Raw genomic sequence first — 27,727 nt, forward strand, 5'->3', positions numbered from 1 at the left:
CAAGCACGCTACAGCTAGGCCACACTCCTGGCCACCTCAGTACTTTTTAATAACTAGAGGAGATGAAGATACAACCTCTTACAGTTATTGAACAATAATCCCCAGAAAAGCAAAAAGCACAATGAAAGAAAAGGGAATGTAGAAGTAAAAGAAGTCCTAGCCAGTCAGTGGTGGCTCATGCCTGCATTCTACTACTAGGCCAAACTCCAAGCCCACAAAAGATCTTTAACAGAAATCTGGAATGCAAGAGTTTTGGGACAACAAACATTGAAAACTTCCTTCTTCTTGTCAAACCCTGAAATTCATAGATCCTCATTAGAAAGCAAAAAAGCCAAGGTTCAAATATTCAAAGGGGTTAAAGGGGATTTTTAACCATTTGAATTCTCTCTAAAACAGCATGAAATACTAATCGTGTTTCTTAGAATCAACTTTTCTTCCACAGTTTTCAAGAGGATCACTGTTCCTGCTTGGCTTTTCGACTCCAGGCTGGTGCTCTACCACCTGAGCCATACCTCCACTTCCAAATGTGTGCTTTTTATAAACCACCTGTGGTGTTCTTTCATTCTAGCATTCCTAATGGACAAAAGCAGCATTGGTATCACTTCCAGGTCCAGCACGAGGGGCAATGTCTTTGGGAGGTGGAAACTTCAATCCCTGCCCTGGTGCTCTGGGATGGACCAACTCATAGTCAAAAAGGAAAATCACCTGATGCCGCTTGTCCTCACTGACTTAATGATTGATGTAAGGTCTGAGAGTTCTGTGGCTGCATTACAGGTAGAATAAATATGTCTATCCCCAAAAGAGATTGTCTACTGGCTTCCCTTTTGGCCTGTCCCTCTCTCTATCCAGGGGAAGAGTTCCTTAGCCTTATTCTAGGGATGGGTGGAGGTGACTGCTCTGAATATCCCCCTTGACAGCCACATCGCAAACAAACTCTGAACTCCCCTGATTGTTGTATAGCCCCTCAGTTCTCATATGCACTTACTTTCTAAAGATCTGGTGTCAGTGTATAGTAATAATACAATACATCACCTATTGTGATTAAAGTTTAATAAGGGGAGGGAATGGGATGATTTGAACCTCCTAGTTTTTGAGCTGTACCTTCCACAAACCCACAGATGTTTAATATAGCTCTTATATCTCCAGTCTCAATCCCAAAGAATAGGCACTGTTTTCGTTTGTTTTTCGGCGTCTTTTTAGAGGTGAGGATATGGAGAAAGAATGGACATCTAACAATCAGAACAAACATTTAATGGGAAACAGTGTTTACCCCTTGAAGAAGGTTCCAGCAAAATCATGTGCATTTTGAATGTGAGTCACTGAAGCCAAAAAAAAGAAATCACTGTCCATATGTGGAATGAGAGAAAGATTTTTTTACTTTTTTATAAGGACCAGCAAACTACCTGGTACATGCAGGACATTCTGTCTGAAGGGCCCTGGCCTGTTGAAACCTATGCCATTGTCATTAGGGTAGAAAGCCACCAGTTACACATGTACTACACATAGCTCTATAGTTTCTCACTCTAGCTCATGTAGGTGATCTGTCTCAGGCATTTCCCATGCACTGAAGTCGTCAAATCCTGTTCCAGTGCAACTAATGTTCTCAGCCCATAAAGAGAAAGCATGAACATCACTGGGTTAAAAATGAGTTAGTAGGAGTGGAGATTCCTCAGTACCACATAAACAAAACAAAGAATGGTGGAAGTGGCACGGTGATAGATTGCTAGCTTTAAGAAAAAAGAAAAACGCTCAGGGATAGTACCTAGGCCCTGAGTTTAAGACCCAGGACTGGGGAAAAAAAAAAAAAGAATGGTGTTGGTAGAATCCAACATGAGATTCACAAGGTGTGGATTGACCTCCCTCCCCCCCAAATCATACAGTTTCACGGAGATAAAACGGGTTGCAAACCTAGAGTTAGAGTAAGATTCCCACTTTGTATTAATCTATGCAATGCATTGATGGAGTGTGTGTTTGTGCAAGAAGAGAACAGGACAGTGATGTGGTAGAGATGGGAAGACCAGAGTGGTGAGGTTATGGGGGAGTGGGGAAAGGAGAAAAGATTTGGGAAACTTTTGTGCCCATGTGTACAGTCCTCAGAGTTTGGTAGTGAAAGCAAAAAGGCACCTGGAGGACTCCATCCTCCTCGATTATACTCCAGGTCAAACTCAGAGATATGTAAGAGCGAGGGGATGGAAGTCAGAATCGATTTTGGGAGGGTTTTTTGGTTTTTGTTTGTTTTTATTTCTTTGTTTTTGTTTCATTCCAACCCAACCTTCACTGGCTATGGTAACTTAGGCAAACTACTTAATATTTTGACATGAGTTTCTCATTGTTTATCCCAAGGATATTTCTTGATATCTATATAAATGAAAGAATACAGGGAAACACCAAAGTAATTCAGAATACTAAAAGTTTAGCCTACTTCTCAAAGCTGATCCTTTAAAAAAAAAAACAAAACAGTACTTTGGCATTCATGAAGTGTTTTGTTCAACCCCTTTGAACAACTACATAAAGATAATAAAAATATATTTTAAAATAATAAAATAAAATACATTCATACTCTGAGACTCTTTTATTCGTAGCAGATTAACTGGAAGTGCATAGAGGTAAAAAGCAATCCTTGGCTACTAGAGACTTGGGGGAATAATAGAACGGAAGTGTGCAATTCACAGGATGATGTTCTCCTAAGGTTTCAAGGAATGGGGCCTTTCTTAGTATTCTTACTGGAAAGCACAGAAATTGACTGGAATTTCCTGCCTTAGACCACCTTGGCTTTCCCCTGACAGAGAGCCTGGGAGGCTGACAACTGGTCAACAGTCCCAGCAGGACCTGTAGAGCAGCAGGAGAGTTGGCTCCTAAGCAGAAGGCAGTTCCTTCCCCCTCCCTCCCCTCCATCCCCAGCTGCAGCTGCTGTCTTCTCTTACATATCACCCACCATTTACAGCATTGAGAGATTCTGTTGTGAACTATATAGCAACAGCTATCCAACTATTCTACTGGAGCTGTATCAAGTGATTACTGCGGGACTTTAAAACAAACCTATATAGAATAAATATGAGGCTCGTTTCACATTAAGAAGTCTTGTAAGCATGACAATGGAGCTCCAGTTGTGCAATCAGTTGGTACGCTGTACTAATAAGAAATATCTAGAATACTTCCTTAAAACAACTAAAAACAACATTTTTCTGAAATCTTTAGTCACTCGATATTTTCTTCCCCTATTGGTAAGAAAGTTATTGCTAAAAAGTCAGGCACCAAGGTCCTGACTTAGTTACCTAAGAGTGTTATGATGTTTATTTTATATCTTTAAAATAGTAGTACCCAGTCTTGGCTATTACGCAGTCCCCTCCTATTATAGTCTCTACCTTTGCTTTGCCCTGTTAATGCTATTTCCAGCTATGGAGTTTCCTGTGGCTGGAAGAGTGCTGAAATTTTCATACTACTAACTGCTGGCTTCTCCATAGAGTAAGTAGGCAGAACTTGCTATGCAATGGCCTGGTTAGAGGAAACACCTCAGACCTTGTTTTTACTGACAATCTTGTTGCTATCATAGCTGATACCACCCATGCCCTCTAGTATGTTCATGGGCAGGGGAAACACGATGGTGGAGTTCTTCTCTGTAGCCACAGTGGTTAAGGTCTGTAGGTAACGCAGTTGCAGAGCTATGGGGGATTCTGCCAGCACCATGGAAGCTGACTTCAGAGACTTAGAAGCATTCATTTCTCCCTCTGCTGCAAGGACCTAAAGGGAAAGGAAGAGAAGTTGGGAGTGGTGACCAGGGGTCTCTTTTGCTGGTTCAGGCTGGTGTTTTCTCCTGCCAGTCCTCATGTGTCTGCATGGATTTCTCCTTCCTTGGTTAGAATAAGAGTCTCACATCGTATGGCAGAGCCAGGCACAGATGGCTCTCACCTGTTACCCTGGCTAACTCAGGAGACTGATCTGAATATCATGGCTCCAAAGCCATGCCAGGCAGGGAAGTCTGTGAGACTCTCATCTCCAGTTAACCACCGAAATGTCAGAAGTGCAGCTGTGGTTCAAGTGGTAGAACATTAATTAGCCTTGAGCTTAGGGATAGGACCCAGGCCCTGAGTTCAGCCCCAGGACAGACACACACCTACTCAAAAAATCTTGTCATGAATACTCAGCTAGATTCCACAATGTAGAGAGAGGTATTTTGCAAACAATACATTCCTGAATTTTATTTACAAACATAACTAAAAGCACTATCTTTGACAAAAAGGAGACTTGGTAATCTACTCTAGGAATGCTCTTGAAACTCTTTGCAGACTTACTAACAAGATAAATCTGAAGTTCAAGGGCTCTAACTGACATTTTTGTTGTTCTTACTGACCACAAAATATATTTATTTCACAAGATTATTAAATTAATTTCATTCTATAGTGCTGGAGTTGTTTCGAGCTCTTTCTCTCTTCTCTAGATTGTATAAGGTAATTATAGTCCTAGCCTGATAACTATCATTAGGGCTCTTTTAATTAGTTACTCTCTATCTTGTTCTAGTTCTCAGACAGACAAATAACAGCCCATCTGAGGCTCACTGTCCATATGAGCACTTGTCACCAGATCCCTTCTTGTTAATTGCAGGCAATCAGTAGATAAACCAGATATGAGAGCGGAAGAAGAGCAAAAGGAGACCTTCATCAGTCACGCTCTAAGTAAGATTTCAAAGAAAGTACTTGCTTGAGCAAAAGAGGGTCAGGGACAGTGCCCAGGCACTGAGCCGAAGCCCCAAGACTGGAGAAGAAAGAGAGAGAGAGAGAGAGAGAGAGAGAGAGAGAGAGAGAGAGAGAGAGAGAGAGAGAGAGAGAGAGAGAGAGAGAGAGAGAGGGAGAGAGGGCTTTTGTGCTCAAGAGTAGCACTCTACCACTTGAGCCTAGCTCTACTTCCAGCCTTTTTTGGTGGTTAATTGGAGATTAGAGTGTCATGGAGCTTTACTGCCTGGTCTGGCTTTGAACCACAAACCTCAGCAATCAGACTCCTGAGTGGTATGTTACCTGTCCATTTTATTTCATGGGAAATTATAAGCAAAACAACTGTGACAGGAAACTCTTTTTCTTTTCATTTCTCTTTTTGATACTGGGTTCCCAGGATATTGCACTTGCTATGCAAGCGCTTTGCTATGCATCCCAGCCCAAGAAAGACTTAGAGCAGCAACTGATCTGCCCTTCAAGTCCTCCCCTGGTCTACCCCAACCGCAGGCTCTCTCCCTGCCCAAGAGGAGCAGTGCTTACCCTGGCCCTGGCCTCCCTTGTGGCTTCAGCCTCGGCCGCCATGGACCTCTGCAACTGCACAGGAATGCGAACATCTTTGATTTCTACGCGGGCCACGTGGATTCCCCAGAGCTCGGTGGCATCATCCAGCAAGGTCTGTTTCCAAATTCAAAGAAAGAACATTGATCCGAAGACAGGAGGTCAGGTGGAAGTGTCTGAGATGTTTGGGGGAAGCAAATCCCTTTCTAAACCTGTCGTTCGCTTTGGGGGACTGAAATGAATCCCATGAGGACTTCAGGGACAAATCTTGATAGATCTGCTGTTGTTCTACCAAAAGGGCCACCCTACAATCACCTCTAAGTAACGATGTCCACATGGGTTTAGGCAACTGCTTGTCATTTGCTTGTCACTGACATGAAGCAGATGATGATGCGAGCTTCTCAGACAGTTCTGATATACTCATGGAAATGGCTAGGCCAACTTCTTAATCTTTTTGATTCGTGGTTTTCCTATCTATGAAAGATTGCCTTTCAAGATTGCCATAAAAGTTGAACGTAAAAGTTTAATGTGATTCTTGAGTACGCCTTGGTATATTGTCTTCCTCTCTTTGGCCTCTGCCCTAGGACCAGTTTTAAATAAGCAGAAAAGAAATGTATGGTGGGGTTGTGGAGAAAAAGGAACCCTACTACACTGCTGGTGGGAATGCAGACTTGTTCAGCCACTCTGGAAAGCAGTGTGGAGGTTTCTTAAAGAACTGAAAATAGACCTTCCCTACAATCCTGCCATACCACTTCTGGGCATCTATCCTGAACATCATGACCCAAGATATTATAAGGACACCTGCTCAGCTATGTTCATCTCTGCACTATTCACAATAGCCAGGTGATGGAAACAATCCAGATGCCCTACTGCAGATGAATGGATATAGAAAATGTGATATATATACACAATGGAATTCTACATAGCCAACAGACAAGATAAAATAATGGCATTCGCAGGGAAGTAGATGAATCTAGAGCGAATCATGTTGAGTGAGACAACTCAAGACCTAAGGATCAAAAGGCTCATGGTATCCTTAATATGTGGCTGTTAAATCCGAAGAGTACAAGAGCAAGGACTCAATAACTGCATACCCAAAGCTATGGACATGGTAATGGAAATATAAACATAACTATATAGACATAAAAACCTATGACTCTATAGACATAATGTTTTATTTCATAAATTAATATGTTTCTATGACATACAAACCCTTAGCCTAATTTTGATTAAGTTCTAAATACTAAGTCCCAGTGATTGTAAATAGAGATTCCCTCCTTGAACACTTGTACATTAAACTTGTCATTTAAAATATGATGTAAAAATCAACGTCAATGAATTGTTTAATAAAAAATAAAAAAGAAATGTACACACACACACCACAGAAATTATATCTTGCAGATTATCTTAAAGAGAGGACAAGAATACCTTGTGAAATAATTATATCAGGGGAAAACTCTCCCTATGAAAGAGCAGAGAACTCTTGCTGCCAAAGGGCAAGTAAATTTTGTCCTGTTTCTGATTTTTACAGAACTCCAGAAGATAGAGATACCGAAGCGTGGTCCTGGTATTAGATAGGAAACATCTGAATTGTCAACTTCCCCGTGTTGACCTTACTCAAAAAACCTTAGGGCCTTTGCACCACTTTAGGATCTATTCAACAGAGCACTAATAACTCATCTTATAGAGAGCAGACCCAGACTCAAATTGTAATTGATTTTTAAAAAATTATACAAATGTAGGTGTAATATCAATCAAGATGTGTTATATTCATAAACTGCTTTGTTGAATGGCAATTGCTTTGTACAACTACTTAAGGAGAATAAAAACATAATTAAAGGAAACTGGAACACTGTGATTGTTCGTTCAGAAACAAGGACATACTAAATCCACTAGCTCAATGATGTTCATTGCAGCACTATTTACCATAGCAAAGATATGGAACCAACCCAAATGCCCCTCAGTTGATGAGTGGATCAACAAGATGTGGTATTTATACACAATGGAATTCTATGCTGCTGTCAGAAAGAATGACATCGCCTCATTTGTAAGGAAATGGAAAGACTTAGAAAAAATCATGTTAAGTGAAGTAAGTCAGACTCAAAGGAACATAGGCTCAATGGTTTCCCTCACTTGTCGTAATCAGTAGAAACCTTGGGCTCTCCTAGCAGAGATTTACAATAGAACAAAACCTAGATACATAAGGCCATATAGTATGACACTAAATGAAAGGACCTCCAGGATATAGAAACAAAAGTCATATAATGAGTGATTGTTGTCCTTAATGTACTATGCTATCTCTCATCTCTTTTACTGTCCCTTGGTTATCTCATATTGTTACAGTATTTCAACTTGTTATCTGATATATTGGATATATTTGTATTTGGTTATTTGAAATTGGATAGGGAAGTGGGGGAAGCAAGATGAGGGGCAGGGAAGGGGGAGGAAAATGAGGACAAAGACATGAGAAAGGGTACAATGTTTGTGAAGTAATGCACCCTCTATCTGGTGAATATAATGTAACCCTTCTATTAATTACAATAAAAATATATGGAAAAAACGGTGATTGTTAAACTAGGATGGGCAAGAGATAAATTCATCTGTGCTACATCTTTGATAATTATCATTATCTTTCATATGACTGATATTGATAGTATGATAGAAAATTGTCCAGACATGTCATATTTTGCTGTCTTCAATAAATCTTCTAACTTTTTCACCCCAATGAGACTAAATATAAACTCTAACTTTTTTAGAAAAGGCTAAGTTTAGATTGTGTATTCTTAATTTAAAATGTAAAAAAAAATAAATAAAATAAAAGGCAAAATTCCCAGAGTTCTCTTTTCCTTACAGATATTTACATTTTTAGCTTGTACTGTTAGACAAAAGAAGTTCATCTCTTTAGAGAGGTGTGTGTGTGTGTGTGTGTGTGTGTGTGTGTGTGTGTGTGTGTGTGTGTGTATGTGAACACATATGTGGACAAGTGCTTAGAACTGTTAGATCATTTAAATGAGTGAATCCCACAGAGGTGCTGTGGCTCCAGGGATAGGGCAGTAGCCTTGAGCTGAAGACCTCAAGGACAGCGTCCAGGCCCAGAGTTCAAGTCCCACAACCCACAAAAAAAAAATGCAATCCTTGGTTCTTACCTGGATGCTATGGGCAATCTCCTCCCGCCCAGCTAAGATCTGAGACAAGGTCTGTGTCCCTAAGACATTTCTCAGAGTGGTCTGTGCCAGCAGAAATGTGGCTTGGTGGACATCGTGGACATTTGCCACTGCCGAGACTGCACTGTAGATTCTGTAATAGACGACTCCATCCACCTGTGTTGTCACGGAGTCTCTGGTGAGGATCTGGGGAACAACCACAAGGTGAAATTGCCAGTGGGGTGACTTTCACAGCAGTTGACAAAGTATCAGTCAGCTCTAGAGCCCTTCTCCACAGAGGGACAATGCTAGTGACAAGTCAATGCTAGCAGGCATCAGAACCCTGTCCTGGCTTAAGTGTCTAACTGGACAACAAGACTACCACACAGATTTGATGATGATAAACTTCATAACCTCATCTTGTAGAAGTTTGACATCCCGCACACGGAAGTCCTTGATGGGATGAGAACAGGCACTTTCCTCTGCACATGTCACTATAGAACCCTGCTAGAATTGCACCATACTCTATTTCTCCACATATGTGGACAATGGTTTTCCTGATACCTGCATTCCCCTTGGTTTTCAGTGATCAGACTTGATGAGCGATGCTTCTGATGAAACACCGATGATACCAGATACTGGCTTCCATTGTCAAGTTCCAGATCAATATTGCTTTACAGAGAACCAGCATCATTTGTTCTGAATAATGTGATAAGGTTTGGGGAGTAAAGGAGACAGCTCTGGGTAAACCACTGGAACAGAACTTAAGAAATGTCCAAGATATGCCAGGCGTGGTGGCTCACACCTTTAATCCTAGCTACTCAGGAGGCTGAGATCTGAGGATTGAGGTACAAAGCCTGCATGGGCACAAAAGGACCTAAGACTCTTATCTCCAATTAACCTCTAGAAAAACAGGAAGTGGGGTTTGGCTCAAAGGTAGGGTGGTAGCCTTAAGCTGAAGAACCCAGGGACAGCGCCCAAGCCAAGTTCAAGCCCCACGACCCACAAAAAGAAAGAAATTAAGAAAGAAAGAAAGAAAGAAAGAAAGAAAGAAAGAAAGAAAGAAAGAAAGAAAGAAAGAAAGAAAGAAAGAAAAAGAAAGAAAGAAAGAAAAGAAAGAGAATTGTCCATGATGAATCTAGAAAAGCCCCTGCTCTAAGTCACTGAGACTTCCAAGGGCTTCTGTGAATGGACAGAGTTCTGATATCCATCCTCGTGGTTTCTGTCAGTATGGACTGACATCACTGTTGAGTCTTGATTCAGTTTGTGAGCATGGGACAGGGGGTGCAGTTGTTTTAACTTGGTGCTGGTACTGGGGCCCAAACTTAGGAATCTGTGTATCTGTTTGGCTTTTTTGCTCACAGGTGTCCTTCTGCTACTAGAGCTATTCCTTCCCTTCCTTTCACTTTTTAGTGGGTAATTGAAGCTAAGAGTCTCACGGACTTTTCTTCTCAGGCTGGCTTTGCACCTCGATCCTCAGATCTCAGCCTCCTGAATAGCTTGGATTACTGGCATGAGCCACCAGCCTCCTGCTTGACTCAAATTTTCTCATCACCTTTGTCCTCTCCCATCTTAGATCCTACCCTCATTTTCTTTGCTTTCTAGGTCACTTTGGTTATGGAGGCGGGTGACATGATTATAGTAATGCTGTTTCTCTTCCTAGGTCCTCAATTATTGTTTGATCATTCACTCATAGTTGAAAAAAAGAATGTCAAAGTCAAAAGAAAAAGTGAGTCATGTAAGTGCTTCTAAAATATCCTTTGACAAGAAGATACAGAGAGAGTATCAGAATCAACCACAGCCCACTGTCCAGTTCAAGTCAGCTCCTTTCCACAGCGACTCACCTGTCTGTTCGTCCTGCCATTCTCTAGTCTATCTCTTTTCCTGCCTTGCTCATCCACATCTTCTATAATTTCAGCCTAAGCCCAGGACTTCATCCTCATTTGATAAAATAAAGCCTGGTAGTTTTTAGGAGCTTCCTAGAATAACTCAAGGGAGATTCATTTTACTCTCTGGCGTATAGTTTAAAGACATTATAATATGTCTCTCCTAGTAACACATCTTTACTCTTTTACCTCTTGTGGAGGAATGTTGCAGGTAACTGTTCGGAGATCCACCTTGACAAATACGTCTATGCAGGGCAGGATCAGGACCAAACCTATTTAATAAAGAAAAGCAAATGGATCTAGAATTTTCCTTATTGACAATAATGACAACACATTCTCCTGGCTATATGCTATATCATTTACATGGACCACTTATGCTTCACAGATGATCTTCAAATGAGTGTAGGAAAATGATTTTCATTAGTTATTAAAGAAAAATACTTGCTTAGAAATGAATGCTAAAGATTCTTGACTTTATTTATTACACTGATTTAGATGCTTGAACTCAGGGATTCGTGATCTTAGTGGGCTTTCTTACTCACAGCTGAGCTATGTCTCTGGCTCTGCTTTTTGCTGGATACTTCAGAGACAGGGTCTAGCAAACATTGTTTGACCCAGGCTGACTTCAAATTGCACCCCTCTGATCTCAATCTCCTGAATAGCTGGAATCACGTTTGAGCCACTGATTCCCCATTTGACTTGTAATGTTTAAGTGTCATTTCTATATAATCTACTTCCATCTGTGTGCTTGATTTGGCATATTTGGGTAATTGGATGTTGTAAATAAAGGTACTTATTTAAAAGATTCAGGTGATAGACGGTGAGATATGAATTGCCAGTGACTGCTAACATTGGTAGCATCTTCATTGGTGCTGATGGATTGGTGAATAAAGTATTCCCTGGACCTCAGGGAATCAATGTGTTACAGAGTTAACATCTTCTGCAGTGTTTGTGCATGCCTGTAATCCCAGCACTCGGGAGGCTAAAGTACAAGGATTAAGAGTTTGAGGCCAGCCTGGATCATATAGCAAGATTCTGTCTAAAAAAAAAGAAAGAAGGGTTTCTCCACAGCAGAGTTCTGGCTGGAGTTCAATGGTGTTACTCAGCTGTAAAATCTTAGTCCCCCTGGGCTGTGAAATATTGGAACTGGGTCAGGGAAGAAGAGGCACAAGGAAAGTCCTCTGAGGACTCTGTGAATCCTCAAATTACCCAGAAATATTTTCTTCCTGCACTAAAAGGACTAGGCCCATTGGGCATGTCAGCAAGAAAGGGCCACCAATCCACTCCCATCTCCCAGGAAACTTTGGTATTTGTTCTGTGTTGGTTTTTTTTTCAACTATAAAAACAAGTTTTTAGTTTAAACATACGCCTAGATGGAGAATATCAATGAGATATTTTGGGGGTTGTCTAAAATTTTCTGAGATGTGGTATGATATTAATTTTCTGTTTCAATTTTTTATTTCCATATCATTTTTATTATGATCATAGTCCTGAAACCTAGCAAGAGTCATTTCCAAGCCTGTGACCAGGAAATATTTACTTTCTTTTTCAGAGGTTTGGCTGAATGTACACACACACACACACACACACACACACACACACACACAAATAGTAGTAAAGATTAACATGCTAAAATGATTCAATATGCTACTAAATAAAAATGATCCCACATGCTACCAAAAGTGATACACATTGATAAGCATCTATTGATTGTATCACAAGTGGTAGATCTAATTTTCTAGTACTTTCATTATTAAAGAATAATTTGCTCACAATGGTAATCCCAGAGGCCCAGGAGGCTAAGATTTGAGAATCATTGTTCAAAGCCAAATAATCAGCAAAACATCAAAGTAGAGGAGTGGCTCAAGTGGCAAAGTGGTAACCTTGAGCAAAAAAGCTAAGCAACAATGCCCAGGCCTTGAGTTCAAATCCCTGTACCAGCACCATCATCCTTGCCTCCCCCCACCAAAAAAAAACCCCAAAGAATTTGCAGTTTGCAAAAGTGGAGAGATTCTCCATTAGCAAGTTGGCTGATTTCCCTCTCCTCTGGTGAGTCTAAGGTAACTCCTCACCCCTAGAGAGAAATATGACGAAGGTTGTTATCCTGGGCATTTATTAGAGAAATCTTCTGGGAAAATTCATTTAAAAGATGCACATTTTTTTTTCTTCTAGGGTCCCCAGGTTATAATGGCTTTTCTTCCTCTCTCAAATCAAGTTTTATTTTAACTTGGAATCTTAGTGCCACCAGATAAAATGTGACTGCAAGGGGCTCTCTTAGTGCCGCTATCATTTTTTGGATATGGCCAACATTTTTGTCTTGACAAACCTGTAAGAATATCCACAAAAAGGAATCCTTGCCCTCTTTTTTTCAGGTTTTTGCATGACATTTCATATGTAAGATCATACTATTTTCTGAATGCTGATGGCTTATATCTGTAATCCTAGCCAGCTATTTAGGTGGCAGCTATCTAGATGAACACTCATAGCCAATGAAGAAAGAAAACTTCACTAAACTCTGTATCCAAAATAATCAATAAAAAGCAGAGTTGGCAGAGAGACAGATGGCCAGTAATTACTCTCATGTCAAAGCTAGATCTAAAATAGAACCTGATCATTTATACAGGGCTCTAGGCAAACTGTTAGATGAAAGGATACTTTTAGGGCAGGAATTCAAAAGTATAATTCCCCTGAATATCTAAAATAGTATTTATCAAAATAAATTCCAGGAAATGAAAATTTTTGTTGGCATTTTTGCAGGGAAATGCAGTCATGGTAGTCAATAGACCCTATGTACAAAATAAACTATGCAGGGATAGAAGGGGGAAACTGGGAGAAAGCAAAGGAAGGGGTGACATTGTGTAAGAAGAACTGGACTTATTACCCGTCCTAGGGAGTTGTAACCCTTCCATACGACACAATAAAATAACAATGAAATTATATTACTTTTTTTTAACAAGGCTGAGCCCGAAGTGTAGCTACAGTGGTTGAGCAACAGTAAAACAAATATATGGTCATTAGTTCAACTCCTGCCAATAACTGTTTAAGAAATTATTCTAGGGGCCAGGAGTTTCACCTAGTGGTAGAGTGCTTGCCTAGGATGCACAAAGACCAGGGTTCAATTCCTTAGTACCACAGATATAGAAAAAGTCAGAAGTGGTGCTGTGGCTCAAGTGGTAGAGCGCTAGCCTTGAGAAAGTCCAAGGACAGTGCTCAGGCCCTGAATACAAACCCCAGGACTGGCAAAATAAAAAAGAGAAGAAATGAAATTATACTCATCGGAATGATCAAGATTATAGTTTTGAAATGATTAAGATTATACCATGTAAAATGATCCAGCTTCTACTTTGTACAAGACTGCTATTTATTCATCAAACAGGTATCTATCATATTAAATCATGTCTGTCATGGTTCATAGCCACATATGTAGAGAGTACACAGAGTGTCACATGCATAAAGACAGTTGAGTTCCCAGAAATCTTATAGTACAGTAGAAGAAAGAACAAGCTTGCTAAAACAAATATTAGGAAGAGACAGAAAAAAAATGTTGCCAGGGAAACATAGCTACTGAACATTATTTTTCATGGGCCTTCTTCCTAAGATGCTTATGAATAGCCGTTCTTTTCAAGAATTCTAGAGTTAACCATATGTGTTATGGTTTGAATATCAGGTATACCCCCAAAGGCTTGGTTGGAGACTTGGCTCTGAATAGGACAGTATTCAAAGGTGGCTCTTTAGGGAAGTAATTGAATATGAGTGCTCTCATATAATTAAAGGATTAATCCCCTGGTGAAGTTATAATACAAAGACATTATTAGGAGGGAAGGCCTAGTTGGAAGGAGTGGGTGACTGTGCCCAGGAAAGATAGAGTTTGTTCCTGACGCTTCCTCCTCCTCTTTCCTCCTACTTTGTCCTTCTTTGTTGTCCTAGTCATCATCATTGTCCTTCTCTCCCCATCTCTCCCTCCCTCCCTACCCCTCTTTCCCTGCTTTCTCTCTCTCTCTCTCTCTCTCTCTCTCTCTCTCTCTCTCTCTCTCTCTCTCTCTCTCTCTCTCTCTCTCTCCTCTCTCTCTCTCTCTCTCTCTCTCTCTCTCTCTCTCTCTCTCTCTCTCTCTCTCTCTCTCTCTCTCCTCTCTCTCTGTTTCTCTCTCTCTCTGTGTCTCTGTGTCTCTTTGTCTCTCTCTCTGTCTCTCGCTGTCTCTCTCTCTCTGTCTCTCTCTGTCTCTCTCTCTCTCTGTCTCTCTCTCTGCCCCCCCCCCTCTTTCTCCTGGATGCCCTAAGTTAAGGAACTTTGTTCTACCATGCCTTATCTACTTTCTTGCCCTGCCTTATTTTAGACCCAAAGCAATGAAGTCAGCTAAACAAGTACTGAAACATCTGTAACTATGTGTCAAAATAAAACTTTCTTCCTTTTCAATTGCTTGGATGAGGATGCTTGTTATAGTAAGGAGAAACTAACACAATATAGAATTTCTTTTTCTGAAACAAACAAAACATATATAAGGAATTTTTGCATGCTTCAACAGAGAGGTTGTATTAAATCATGATCTTTTTTTTCTAAAGTTTTACTACCTGATACCTCTACTTTCACCCCTATGCCTCTTAAAAGATTAGTTTTTCATGGGAGCAAAACTGATTAGTTACTGCAAATCCACATAAAGCAGCCACCAAGAGCTGCTTGGAATTGTGACCATGAATCTATAATACTCTTCCTTAAGCACATATGGTACAGTGTAGCTGCATGGATGGAAATATAAACTTGCAGAAAAAACTAAAGGGCAGATGCAGGTCTAACTTGAATCTGGTCAAAGGCAGACATAACAAGTGAAATGACAGCTCTTGTATATAATACTCAGATTTTCACTTGACTATCAAATCCATAAAAAATGAATCTTAAAAAAATAATTAGTTTTTCTCCCCTCATGAATAGTTAGAAATACGTTTTTCCATCCATTACTATAAACATGGAAAGCAATGTTATTTTATGTGTTAGAAAGCTCATCTTTTTTCCATATATTTTTATTGTAATTACTAGAAGGGTTACATTATATTCACCAGATAGAGGGTGCATTAGAAAGCTCATCTTTATCTCTGTCTGTAAGAACTGTCCTAGGTCAATCATCAGACTTACACTGGTTTCTGATTCTTTTTAAAACCAGGGATTTAACAAAAGGAATTATACAATGGTTTGTAGCTTTGTCTATTAATCTACTTGCCATGAGAAGAAACTATCTTTTGCTTGTTTACCAGCTCCTTTCAAAGAGTGAGGCTTAAAAACCAGCTCCTTTTGTTGTTTTGCAGTCCTGGGACTTGAGTTCAGAGACTGGCACTCTACCACTTGAGCCATACCTCCACTTCCTGGTTTTTTTTTCTTTTTTTGCTAGCAAATGGAGATAACCAGTCTCACAGATGTACCTGTCTGGACTGGCTTTGAACTGTGATCCTCAGATCTCAGCCTCCTGAATAGCAAGGATTACAGGTGTGAGCCATTAGCACAGGGGGTCTGAATGTTGTGCCTTGGCCATTGGCTCAGTCCCTTCCTTCCTTTGCTGTGTTCTCAGTGGCCGTGGTGGAAATGGCATCCAGCCACATAACCACTTGGCTGTGTTCATATCCACAGGGCCTCTCACAGGGAGAGTTTCAGAAACAGGAGGCAGCCCCTCCCTCCCCCCCACTGGCAGGATAGGGGTAACGAGCCAGTATCCTTCTACTCCACAGAAGGAGTCTTCCTGTGGTCTGGGCTCTGGATAGATGCCTCTAGGATCTAGCAATGATGGTTAAGGCAACAGGTACCCACACGCGTGATAGGGTTACACACGGGGCCTTACCTGGTCCCTTGGCTTTACCAGCTTGGATGCGCCCCAGTCGGAATACAACAGCACGTTCATATTCCTTAATGATCTAAGAGATTAAGGGAGAACGTTTCAGTCTTAATGGCTTATCAGCTCATATGGAGAGTCCCGTTTTATTTCGCCCGGGAAATTACCTTCACGCACATCCATATGGAGATGGGAAAGGTAATGATCACCAACAGCAAAGAGAGCGAAAACAGAATCCAGCCGCACACTCCAAGTCGATTTTTATTGATGCCTGGGAAGTGAGAAAGATACAAACTGGTAAAGCCATGAGACGCTTAAGAAAATCCATGCAGCTGCAGCTGGTTGATTGTACCTGGAATCTTAGCTACTAATGACGCTGAGATCTGAGGATCTCAGGTCCAAAAACAGCCCAGGCAAGAAAATCCACAAGACTCTTATCTCCAATTAAGCACTGAAATTGCTGGGAAAGTGGAGATGTGGCTCAAGTGGTACACGGCTAGCCTTGAGCACAAAAGCTCAGGGACAGCACTTGGGACCCGGGATCAGCACCTCTCTCTAGGGGGATGGGAGAGCAAGAGAGTGAAAGAATATGAGAGAGGGATAGAGGAAGGGAGGAAAGGACCGAGGGAAGGAGAGAAGGAAGGAGGGAAGGTGAGAGGGAGGAAGGGAGGGAGGGAGGGAGGGAGGGAGGAAGGAAGGAAGGAAGGAAGGAAGGAAGGAAGGAAGGAAGGAAGGAAAAGAAAATCCACTTGCCTGCACAATATACTCGAGAGAGAGCTAGCCAAGCTTGCTGTGGCTGAAGAAGAATCTTGTGAATACCTTCACACATTAGAAAGCAGTTACCATCCATGTACACACACGAACATACATGTAACACATATGCACACACATTGTCTTGGATGCGCCCATTTTTTTTTCAGGCCTTTAGAAAGTTAAACTGATTCATCAATTCAAGTAATAACTCTTAGTAATGAATCTTTATGGCTATAGAGTTGATGTCATTCATTATTCTCAAAGCAAGGAAACCTATGTTTCATAGAATGAGACCTATGGAGTGCCACATTGGCTCGTTTCTATTTGATTATTTATTTGATTTTTTTTTTTTTACCAGTTGTGGGACTTGAACTCAGGGTCTGGACACAGTCCTTGGACACGTTTTGCTCAAGGCTAGCACTCTGTCCCTTGAGCCACAGCGCCACTTCCAGCTTTTTCTATGTTTGTGGTACTGAGGAATTGAACCCAGGGCTTTGTGCATGCGGGTGAGCATTCTACCACTAGACTACGCTCCACGGCCCTACTTGATTTTTTTTTGTGAATCATACATTATGGTAGCAGGGATATTTTGGCTTAATAAATATTGTTTTGTAACTGGCACCTGTAGCTCATGCCAGCAATCTTAGCTACCCACGAGACTGAAATTTGACAATCATGGTTTGAAGCCAGGCCTGGCAGAAAAATCCAAGAGACAATCCAATTAACAAGTAAAAAGCTGGAAATGGAGATGGGTCTTCTCCCTGCCTCTCTTCCTCCCTCTCTCCAAGCTCGATCTCAGGGCCTAGGCACTGTCTTCCAGCTTTTGTACTTAAGGCTAGTGTGTTACCACTTAAGTCACAGCGCCATTTCTGGCTTGTACTAGTTAATAGGATGTAAGAATCTAATACAATCAGGTGCTGTAATCCCAACCTATAATCTTAACTATCAAGAAGCTGAGCCAGCCATAACAAGAAAGTCCAATGAAACTCTTATCTCCAGTTAAACTTTCCCACCCCCAAAGCTGCAAGTGGGGCTATGACTCAGTGATAGTGTGCTAGCCTTGAGAAAAAACAAATAAACAAAAAAACGCTCAGGGACAGCACCCAGGACCTGAGTTCAAGCTCAGGACCAGCACAAAAAGAAAGTCTCGTAAACATATGATTCATTCTCCAAGAGCCAAAGCCACTGCCCTGGGACCATTGGGGGAGCTTCTGCGTATCATTCAGCTCTTGTAAGTGACTATCCCAGCTTCCCTACCCCCTGCATGCTCCCAGCCCAGCCTGGGTCCAGCAAAGCACTGCTTTGGCATTTCTAAAGAAGCTAATCTTTCAGGCAGCCTTTTTTTTTTTTTTTCCTGAGCTTGCTCCCACACAGCTAAAGCCAGACGTTGTACAGTGACCTGGATGTTGTACAGTGACTGATAGTAAATGCTGGGATAGTTTCACAAAAGACCTTCAGAAATTCCCCCACCTTGCCTTCTTGCCAATCTACACAGGCTTCCATCTAGATAGGGCATGCACACACACACACACACACACACACACACACACACACACACACGTGTATAATACAATGAGCACCTACATGTGTGCACACATGACTGGGACTTTTCCATTTACATATTCAGCCTTCCATGCCAAACACTTAAAACTTATGCTTTCATATCATACTGCATCATATCACATTTCAGTTGGTAATTCAAATAACGACCAGAATATTTAAGATCCAGCAATTTTCAAATAGCTTAATGCTTGCTCTATAGTCTCAGAAAGAAGAGGGTAGGAAACTTTCATCAATACTGCTCATGGGAAGACAGCAGATGTTCAGATCAGAGAGAAAAACAAGTTTGGCCCTGGGCCACTTGACTGAGACATCTCGCAAGCCACTCCACCAGCTGATGTCTTTGTAGGATCATAACCACAATGAGAAAAAGAGCTAGTTGTCAAGATTAGATACAACAATATAGGCAGCTAGGCATGGTGGCACATGCTTGTAATCCCAGCTACTTAAAAGTTGGAGGCAGGAAGATCACAACTCAAAGCCATCCTGGGGAAAAAGTTTATGAGACCCAGTATCACAATCTGGGGATTGTGACTCATGCTTATGGTTCTAGCTTGCTTATGGGTCTAGCTACTCAAGAGGCAGAGGTAAGGGAGTCATACTCTAAAAGTGGTTCTGGAAAAGGCATCACAAGAGTCTACCTGAAAAAAAAAATTAAAAACAAAAGGGCTGAAGATTTGGCTCAAGTAATAGCAGAACACTCTCATTCATTTTTCAATACCTAGTATAAGAAAAAAAAATTACACACACATACACACACACACACACACACACTCTCTCTCACACACGCTTGCATGCATAGTAAAATAGTTAAAGGAGCTAATTCCACCTGATGAGGTCTTCTAGCCATTCAGGGAACTGTGCAGAATTTTTCTAGAGGTGAGCTTTTACCAAGACAATTTGAAAGCCTGATTCCACTTCTTCCTACTGTAAGGTCCCTAACCTTTTCTTAGAGCATATTTTTGTTGGTGGTGGTGGTAGTGAAAACTACTGCTGTGAATTCTTTCTGTGCTCTTCTGAGACCTGCATATTTAGAAAGTCTTTTTCCTGATTTTACTTCCTGAAACTAAACAAGGACTTCAGAGCGATCCTATGAAACTGTCAAAGGAGTTGGGAGCTTAACTTGCCTCTTGTCATGGTGACATGAGAGGTATATCAGTGAATACATGCACACACACACACACACATGCACACACATGACCACCCCTTAAGGCCCTTCAGCAGGTTTTCTACTATGATTACTACCCTTTACCACCCCACCATTCTTTGTTGAGTGAAGTTGGTCCATAGTCAATCAGTCAATTCTGGCCTTTCTCCTTTATAGCTATGAATAAACTCTTGCTTGTTTGCTTAACTTCGTTCAGTATGATCTTCTGACAATTTGCATTTTACTTTGTTTTACTGAGTAGGATGCTTCTCATAAAGAACTGATTTTTTTTTTTTGCCAGTTGCCTGTGGATCTTAACCGTAAGCCACTTAAGAGGCTGAGGTCTAAGAATTGTGGTTCAAGGCCAGGCTAGGGAGTCAAGTCGGTGACACTCTTATCTCCAATGAACTACCAAAAAACCAGAAATGGAGATGTGGCTCAAGTTGTAGAGCATCATCCTAAAGCAAAATATTTAAATAGATTTAAAAAAATTCAGTGGATTTTAGGATATTTGCAATATGGTGTGACCATTCCCAGTATTTAATCGCAGACCCTTTACCCATGCTGCAAAGTCTTTCTCCACTCTCCCTTTAGTCCTTGGCCTAGATTTGGTACTGTTTTGTTTTGTTCATTTTAAATCTTTATAGGATAGTCTCTTTTATATGCGCAAGAACTAAATTTTCTATTATACCCAATAAAACCTTCAAGGCCTAAGACATTGTTTTTTGTTTTTTATTTTTTTTTTGCCTATCCGGGATCTTGAGCTCAGGGCCTGAGCACTGTCCTTGGGCTTTCTCAAGGCTAGAGCTCTACCACCTGAGCCTAAGCACCACTTCTGGCTTTTTTCTATGCATGTTGTGCTGAGGAATTGAGCCCAGGTTTTCATGCATACTAGGCAAGCACTCTACAACTAAGCCAAACTCCCAGCCCTTTTTAAATATTTTTTTTTATTGTTGGGGTAATGTATAGAGGGATTGCAGTTATGTTCGCCCGATAGTAGGTGCATTACTTCTCACATATTGATACCCCTGCTCATATTTTTGTCCCCATTTCTCTTCCCCAATCTCTCTCAATCATCTTGTTTTCCCCCTTCCCTTTCCTATTTCAAATAAACAAATAAACGTATATCCAATATGCCAGGTAACAAAGTCAAAACAGTAACAATATGAGATTAACCAAAGAGCAACAAAAGAGAAGAGAAATAACATTACATTAAGAACAACAATCAAACAAAATAAAGCTCTTATTTCCATATTTTGGAGTGTTTTTCATTTAGTTTCATCCTATATGACCTTATATACCTAGGTTTTGAGCTATTGTAATCATCTGCTAGAAGAGTCCTAGATGTGTACTATTACAAATGAAGGAAACCACTGAGCCTATGTTCCTCTGGGTCTGGCTTACTTCACTTAATATGATGTTTTCCAAGTCTTTCCATTTCCTTACAAATGGGGCAATGTCATTCTTTCTGATGGCAGAATAGAATTTCATTGTGTGTAAGCATCATTGGTTTTAATCTGCAAAAAATAACTTGGCCACTGGCATTATAAGCTCTTTCAGATAACTTTCAGGCTCTTAATAAAGAAACTAGTAATGTCAGCTCCTTGGTGCAGAATTGCTAATTCAGTTATGGTGGCGCATGTAATATCTGAATGCATGACAAGCTTAATATTAGGGAGGCTGTGACAGGAATTCCAAGTTTGAGCTCAGCCTGGGTTATATAACTAGACTGTCTCGATGTAAAAAAAAGAACCTTATAATTCAGATATGAACAAGGGCTTTACCACCTATGATAGGTGTGTGCAAAACACCAGCATTGGGACTTTAACTCAGGATCTCAAGCACTCGCTAGGCATTTTTGTTCAAAGCTAGCCCTCTATCACTTGACCCACAGCTCCATTTCTGGCTTTTTGCTGTTAAACTATTGATAAGTGTATGATGAACTTTTCTGCCTGTGCTAATTTTGAATTGCAATCCACAGATCTCAGCCTCCTGAATTAGCTAGGATTAGAGGCGTGAGCTACTAGGGCCCAGCTTGTTTATCATTCTGGTGTCTCCCCTGAATATTTTTTAGCACTGAACACAGACATTTTGCAGATGTGTTTCCACTTCCTGATCCACAGCAGAAGCCAAACAAATGAAGAGAATATTAGCCATACTTCTATTTGCTTTTAAGTCTCAGGATGATGAACATCAACATAAACAGATGCACAGCCCTGTTTGAAAGTTCTTTTCTGTAAATAATGATCCATCAGAAGAGACTGTTTTCTCTCAAGAGACTCAATTAACCAGGAAATCAAACACCCTTGCGTTTTCTCTTGTATACGGTCTGCTCACCCCCCACCCCATCATTATGAGAAAAAAATAAAGAAACCTGTGTCCTTGCATCATCATTCTCTGTCCCAGGATCCCCAGGCCTCTGATCCCGTCTGTCTGAAATAACAGCACTTGAAAAGTGCAGATATTTTATCCAGGAGAGTTATGCCTACACAATCTCTTGACAGCATCATTTATTTCTGTACTCAAACAAACAAAACCCAACAAGCCACCTTGAAGCACAATGGAGGAATAATTAAGTGAATTAAGTGACTTGTGATTCATACACACAAAACTGAAATCTACATTATTTCTTTTAAAGTGTATAAAAGCCTGCATGGGAAGACCATGGTGGACTAATTTAAGAAGAACAAAAAGTAGAGCCCAAAGCCGGGCGCAGTGGCTCACGCCTGTAATCCTAGCTAATCAGGAGGCTGAGATCTGAGGATCAAGGTTCAAAGACAGCCTGGGCACAAAAAAGGACCTGAGATTCTTATCTCCAATTTACCTCTAAAAAATGGGAAATGGGGTTTGGCTCAAGGACAGGATGCTAGCCTTGAGCTGAAGAGCACAAGGACAGCACCCAGGCCTAGTTCAAGCCCCATGACCCACCAAAAAAAAAAAAAAAAAAGTACAGCCCCAAACTATTTGGCCAGTAGGATTTCAATTAACACAAATGAATATATAGAAAGAACAGTGTGGAAGAAAAGCAAAATATGAATAGTGGTTGTTTTTTAGTAATAAAAACACAGTATTCTGAGTTTTCTTCATTTTTGATGGGTTTTGTAGTTCTTAGTTTTCTTAACTTTAGATATACTTGTGGCTGGAAAAAAGTAAGTTTAAGGGTCAGGAGTTTGGACTAGTGGTAGAGTGCTTGTCTAGCATGCACGAAGACCAGGGTTCGATTCCTCGGTACCACATATACATAGAAAAAGCTGAAAATGGTTCAAGTGGTTTAGCTCCAGTCTTGAGAAAGCCCAAGGGCAGAGTTCAGGCCCTGAGTTCAAGCCCCAAGATGAGCAAAAAAAAAAAAAGTAAATTTAAATTAAAAAAAAATCCAGTAAAAACAGCTCTGTGTTTTGGAGCAGAAAAAAAAATACATGCTATCCAGGAAAAAAATAAAAATTACATGGAGACAGGCACTGGTAGGTAACCTGTAATCCTGGTTACTCAGGAGTCTGAGATGTGAGGACCTATGTTTAAAGCCAGCTTGGAAAGACAAGTTTAAAAGCTTCTGTTCTTTGATTGTCAGAGCAAAAAGCCAGAAGGAGGGCTGTGGCTCAAGTGGTAGAGTGCCAGCCTTGAGAGAAAAGGCCAATCAGGAGAATGAGGACCTGAGCTAACCCCTAACACTGGTAAATACACATGCACGCGCGCGTGCGCACACACACACACACACACACACACACACACACACAACAAAGAAAAGAAAGGAAGGAAAGAAGGAAGAAAGAAAAGCAAAGAAGGGAAGGTAAAAAGGAATGCAAAGGTTAAGCAACCATTTTATTATAAAATATGGAAAAAGAGCAAGTTTATAGACTGTTTTTAGAAAGCAGAGAAAACCAAAATAAGCAATTAGTGTAATCCAAAATCCAGGGCTCTAAATGAAATTGGAGTCAATTCCAGTAAGGGTATCTAATGCTTGTGGTAGAGCTATCATCTGCCTTGCAAGACAGGGAAGGGGGGAAAAAAAACCCAAAACAAAAAAACTTACCCACTAAATTCTCCTTATCCTGTTTCTCAGGGGAAGATGCCCCAGAATCCATCGCATTCTTGAGAAGCTTTCACACTTGGCGAACTGTCATGGGTTTTGCAAACCTGGACTTGTAGGCAGTAACTCTGGTGTGCTTGTGAGTGAGCAAGAGAAGAAAGATAGGGAGTGAGGGCCCCTCCCTCTTCCTGAGCACCCAGAGGAGTAGTCCCCGTGGTGAGGGAAGCCTGGCAACACAAAGTTTCTTTCACAAGCTCACATTCTCTCTGTTCATAGAATAACTTTAGGAGAAGATCGTCATGTAAAACACTCCTATGTATTTCCCTGCAGCAGGGATATATTGCAAAACATTTCCATGCCCTTCCTGGAATGTGTACACTGTGGTGTGTGCACACTGCAGTGAAGGGCTTTTGAACACTCAAATCTCAGCATGTCATCCTCTTGCCTAAGACAATCTGAGACTGCCGATTATTAGGAAGGTAAAGACTGAAGTCCTAAGTGTCCCTGCAAAGTCTGTTGCTTGATCCTTTCCTCCATCTCCATCCTCACTCACGCTCTCCCACTGGCTCTCTTATCCCTCTAAAGCTGTAGGTGTCCTCTGGCTGAAGGGCCTTTGCACATGTGATCATATGCATGGATATTTGGCCTGTGTCTTCTATTTGCTCTAGATCAGGGGTTGGCCAACTACAGCTAAAGGAGGTCTATCACCTCTCCTTCCCCTCTCTTCCTCCCCTTATCTCTATCCATCTGTGATTGAAATACCACTAGGCACACACACACTTGGGTCGAAGATGTCTCTGGCTACTTTTGCACCCTTGCAATGGAGTAGCTATGACAGAGGCCATTTACTCTGCAGGATCATAAATATTATGTTACTGTGTAGAAAAAAGAAAGTGATCTGGCTCTGCCTTAAGGTGCACATTTCCACAAGGAAAGAGTGATTGGGTCTGGTATTATTTACCTCTGCGTCTGCAGCGGTTAGAGAAATGCAGACATGTGACTAATGTTCCACAAAACATGCCCACTTAGAAAGAAATGTCAGTGATAATGGCTCCAAAATGACAAAGGTGTCTTTTGAATCCCAAACCTCTGCATCCTGGTCCTGGCTTCCTTCTTTCTTCTGAAACCAGTGGACCATTAGGCGTGCATCCCAATACTGAAAGCAGTAGTTTTCTAATATTCATCTTTCTCATACCATTCTCCCCTTCTGTATGAAAACAGTACAAAAACAACTTGTGAAAGTGTAAGAGTGCACCCTCCGCCCCCACCTCTGCTCCCGTATAACTAACCTAAATTACTAAAATTAACCAGAAGAACAGAAGTTTGATCTTAGGGTCATCTTTTCTTTTCCAACCTTTCTTCTCTCAACGAACAAGCTATTTTCTTCCTCATAATTGTAATCTTCAAAAATTACATGTTAAAGGGACCGGGAGTGCAGCCTAGTGGTAGAGTGCTAGCCTAGCATGCAGGAACACCAGGGTTCAATTCCTCCGTGCCACATACATAGAAAAAGCCGGAAGTGATGCTATGGCTAAAGTGGTAGAGCTCTAGCCTTGAGAAAGTCCAAGGGCGGTGCTCAGGCCCTGAGTTCAAGCCCAGGACTGGCAAAAAATTAATTAAAAAAATTCAGAATGGTCTTAGTCCATGGTGACTACTATTATCACAAATGGAAGTTGAGCTAGGTTTCTCATCAACACTCCATTGTCTTTCTCTTTGGGAGCCCTGGGTTAATTTTTGCAATGTCTCTCTCCCCCTGGTTTCACATGAAGACTGATGGGTCTGTATGTCACTGCTATACATTTGAGGCCTGTGCTTGGCTCTGTACTGTCAATGCATAGATTCCATCTCCGTCTAACTCTAACTCTGACTATCATGTCATCACCTAATTCTGTGACCCTTTGGAGAGACCGACAGGAACATTGCTTGTTTCTCTAATTTTGCTTTTCTAGGTGTTTTCAATTTTTACTTAGAACTAGAAGCCCCTTTCTTTTTGAACCCAATCTCCCTCTGAGTCATATAGAAAAGGTTGCAGCCCAGTTTCTAAACACATTCTCCCTTCAAATTGGCCATGTAGTGAGTATGTGAGCAGGCCTAATCTCTGAGGGAGGCCAAGGTGTAAAAACAAAAACAATCACTGCTCCCTGGGGCACTAGAGAAGAGCCCCAAGTGAACTGGCCTGGAAGATGACGAAGCAGCTGTTTATCTTCTTCCTGGAAAAAAAAAAAAAGTCCCAAATGTCTCCCCTAGAAAGCAAGATGGACTTCAACAAGTAAGGAGTGCCTCCAAGGTGCTGTGCCCCACAGAGGGATGCGGTGAAGTAAAATGAGCTCAAGTTCTTACTTCCTCCTCCTAAATCTAAAACTGTTAGGTCTGAGGATCAGTTGCTCATGAAATTCAGATTCTTTTCCATGGGACAGGATGGGGTATTGTTTCTGATTACAAGTGCTCTGTTCCTACACTTTCATTCTATCAGTCGTACAATGAGGACAGTAACTTTGAAGTGTCCTAGTTTGACTCACTTGACAAGTGGCATGTCCAACCTAAAATAGGTACACGTATGCTTTTTTGCCTCAGTGATCATCTTAGGACAAACCCTGGACTAAAGACAATTTTAGTCTTGAACCTTTCTCTTGTCCCAAGTGTCTGGTTTCAGGCACATTCTTTGGCACCAATTTTGGGGAAGACAGACAAATCTGTTCCAGGACTGTGCGTGTGTGTGATGCTTGAACTCATGGCCTGAATACACACAATCCCTTACTTCTTTTCATTCAACGCTGGCTTAGACCACTTGAGCCACAGCTCCACTGCTAGCCTTTTCTGGGTAGTTTAGTGGAGATAAGCCTCTCATGGACAGTTTTGCCTGGCTTGGGCTGGCTCAGAACCACAGTCCTCATCTCTCAGAATCCCTGGTAGGTAGGATTAGAGGTGTGAACCAGCTCCTACTTATTCTAGGACATTTCTTGATCCCACAGAGAAACATTCTCCCTTTTTTTTTTTGTCTTACAAAGCAGCTTTATAAAATAAACTTTAACATTCTCCCTTTTGTAAGTGAAATTCTACATTTCATTCATCATTCATTGCATTTTGTCCTTGAGTTCTCACACAATTCATACTAAGTTCTTGAATCCCCACCATTTTAAATAACCATTGTGACATCCTGCTCAATAAGATAGTTATAGGAGTAATTCCCCAACTCCTGCCTTGTTCTTTCTGTAGGAATATATTTTTTCAACTATCCTCTGAATTAACAGCTACCCAGATATAAACAATATCTGCTGCAAATTAGATGTATTGAGTAAAAGTTTTTCTTATAGGCATTTTCTTTTTTGGATTTTTGCTGTTATTTTAGATACTGTATAGAGGGGTTACACTTATAATTATTCAGGTAGAGTACATTTTTTTGGATGTCACCTCTTCCCTTGCTCTCTCCCAATCCCCCTGACCCTCCTCCTCATCCCTAAATGGCAATTTTCTTGATACAAATGACACTCAATATGTGTATTTTTTAAATACACTTATTGTGTAAAAAAAAAATCAAACATATACTAAACTAGAATGTCACAGAAGCTATTTGATTATTCTTCCTAGGCTCTCATCCCTAGTTCACCATAAACACAATCTGTAAGTTTCATTATCCTTTTGCTTTTTGAGGAGTTTCATATATGTTCAGTTTAGTATTATTTGCTTTTTGACCTGCGTAAAAGTACTCCTTGGGGCCAAAAGTATGGCCTAGAGGTAGCGCATTTGCCTAGCATGGCCGAAGACCTGGGTTCGATTATTTGGTACCACATACTTAGAAAAGGCCAGAAGTGGTGCTGTGGCTCTAGCATTTCCTCAGAGATCTCTTGCTATTTTTCATACTGTGCCACCCACATCAACTTTAAAATCATTTTGTGAAACTTGAACCTGACTGGGATTCTGACAGGAATTAGTGTTGCAAAGATTGTTTCTGGATATTGTATGGACAGCCAGTACTGGTAGCCATAGTCATTGTGTATTTTCCTGTAAGTAGGTTTTTACCGACTTTCTCAAAGGAAAAAATGTATTTCTATGTAACAGGTACCGTCCATTCTTGAATATTTTTTCTGTGGTTGCTCCTTTTACTTCATTCCTTCTGTTGAAATTAAC

General features: G+C 40.9%; 1 protein-coding gene across 1 annotated transcript; it reads right to left on the reverse strand.

Moving 5' to 3' along the window:
* Nucleotides 1-3,353: 3,353 nt before the first annotated feature.
* Stoml3 (stomatin like 3) lies at nucleotides 3,354-23,654 on the reverse strand. Its single transcript, XM_090341802.1, has 7 exons — nucleotides 23,603-23,654; nucleotides 16,280-16,383; nucleotides 16,122-16,194; nucleotides 10,486-10,568; nucleotides 8,414-8,617; nucleotides 5,250-5,384; nucleotides 3,354-3,741 (listed from the first exon to the last, which is right to left on the reverse strand). The coding sequence occupies exons 1-7, from the start codon at nucleotides 23,652-23,654 to the stop codon at nucleotides 3,514-3,516; spliced, it is 879 nt and encodes a 292-aa protein (XP_090197928.1). The 3' UTR covers nucleotides 3,354-3,513.
* Nucleotides 23,655-27,727: the final 4,073 nt, after the last annotated feature.

Source organism: Megascapheus bottae, chromosome 11 (genome assembly GCF_031878675.1).
Source record: "Megascapheus bottae isolate mThoBot1 chromosome 11, mThoBot2.hap1, whole genome shotgun sequence".
Taxonomy (NCBI): domain Eukaryota; kingdom Metazoa; phylum Chordata; class Mammalia; order Rodentia; family Geomyidae; genus Megascapheus; species Megascapheus bottae.

Bases quoted from the DNA above. Each gene is read 5' to 3' on its own strand.
- Stoml3 (XM_090341802.1), bottom strand. From the start codon at position 23,654: ATGGATTCTGGGGCATCTTCCCCTGAGAAACAGGATAAGGAGAATTTA. The intron at 16,195-16,279 runs GTAATTTCCCGG...TTAATCTCTTAG, and splicing joins CCATATGGATGTGCGTGAAG to ATCATTAAGGAATATGAACG. The intron at 5,385-8,413 runs GTAAGAACCAAG...ATTTGGAAACAG, and splicing joins AGATTGCCCATAGCATCCAG to ACCTTGCTGGATGATGCCAC.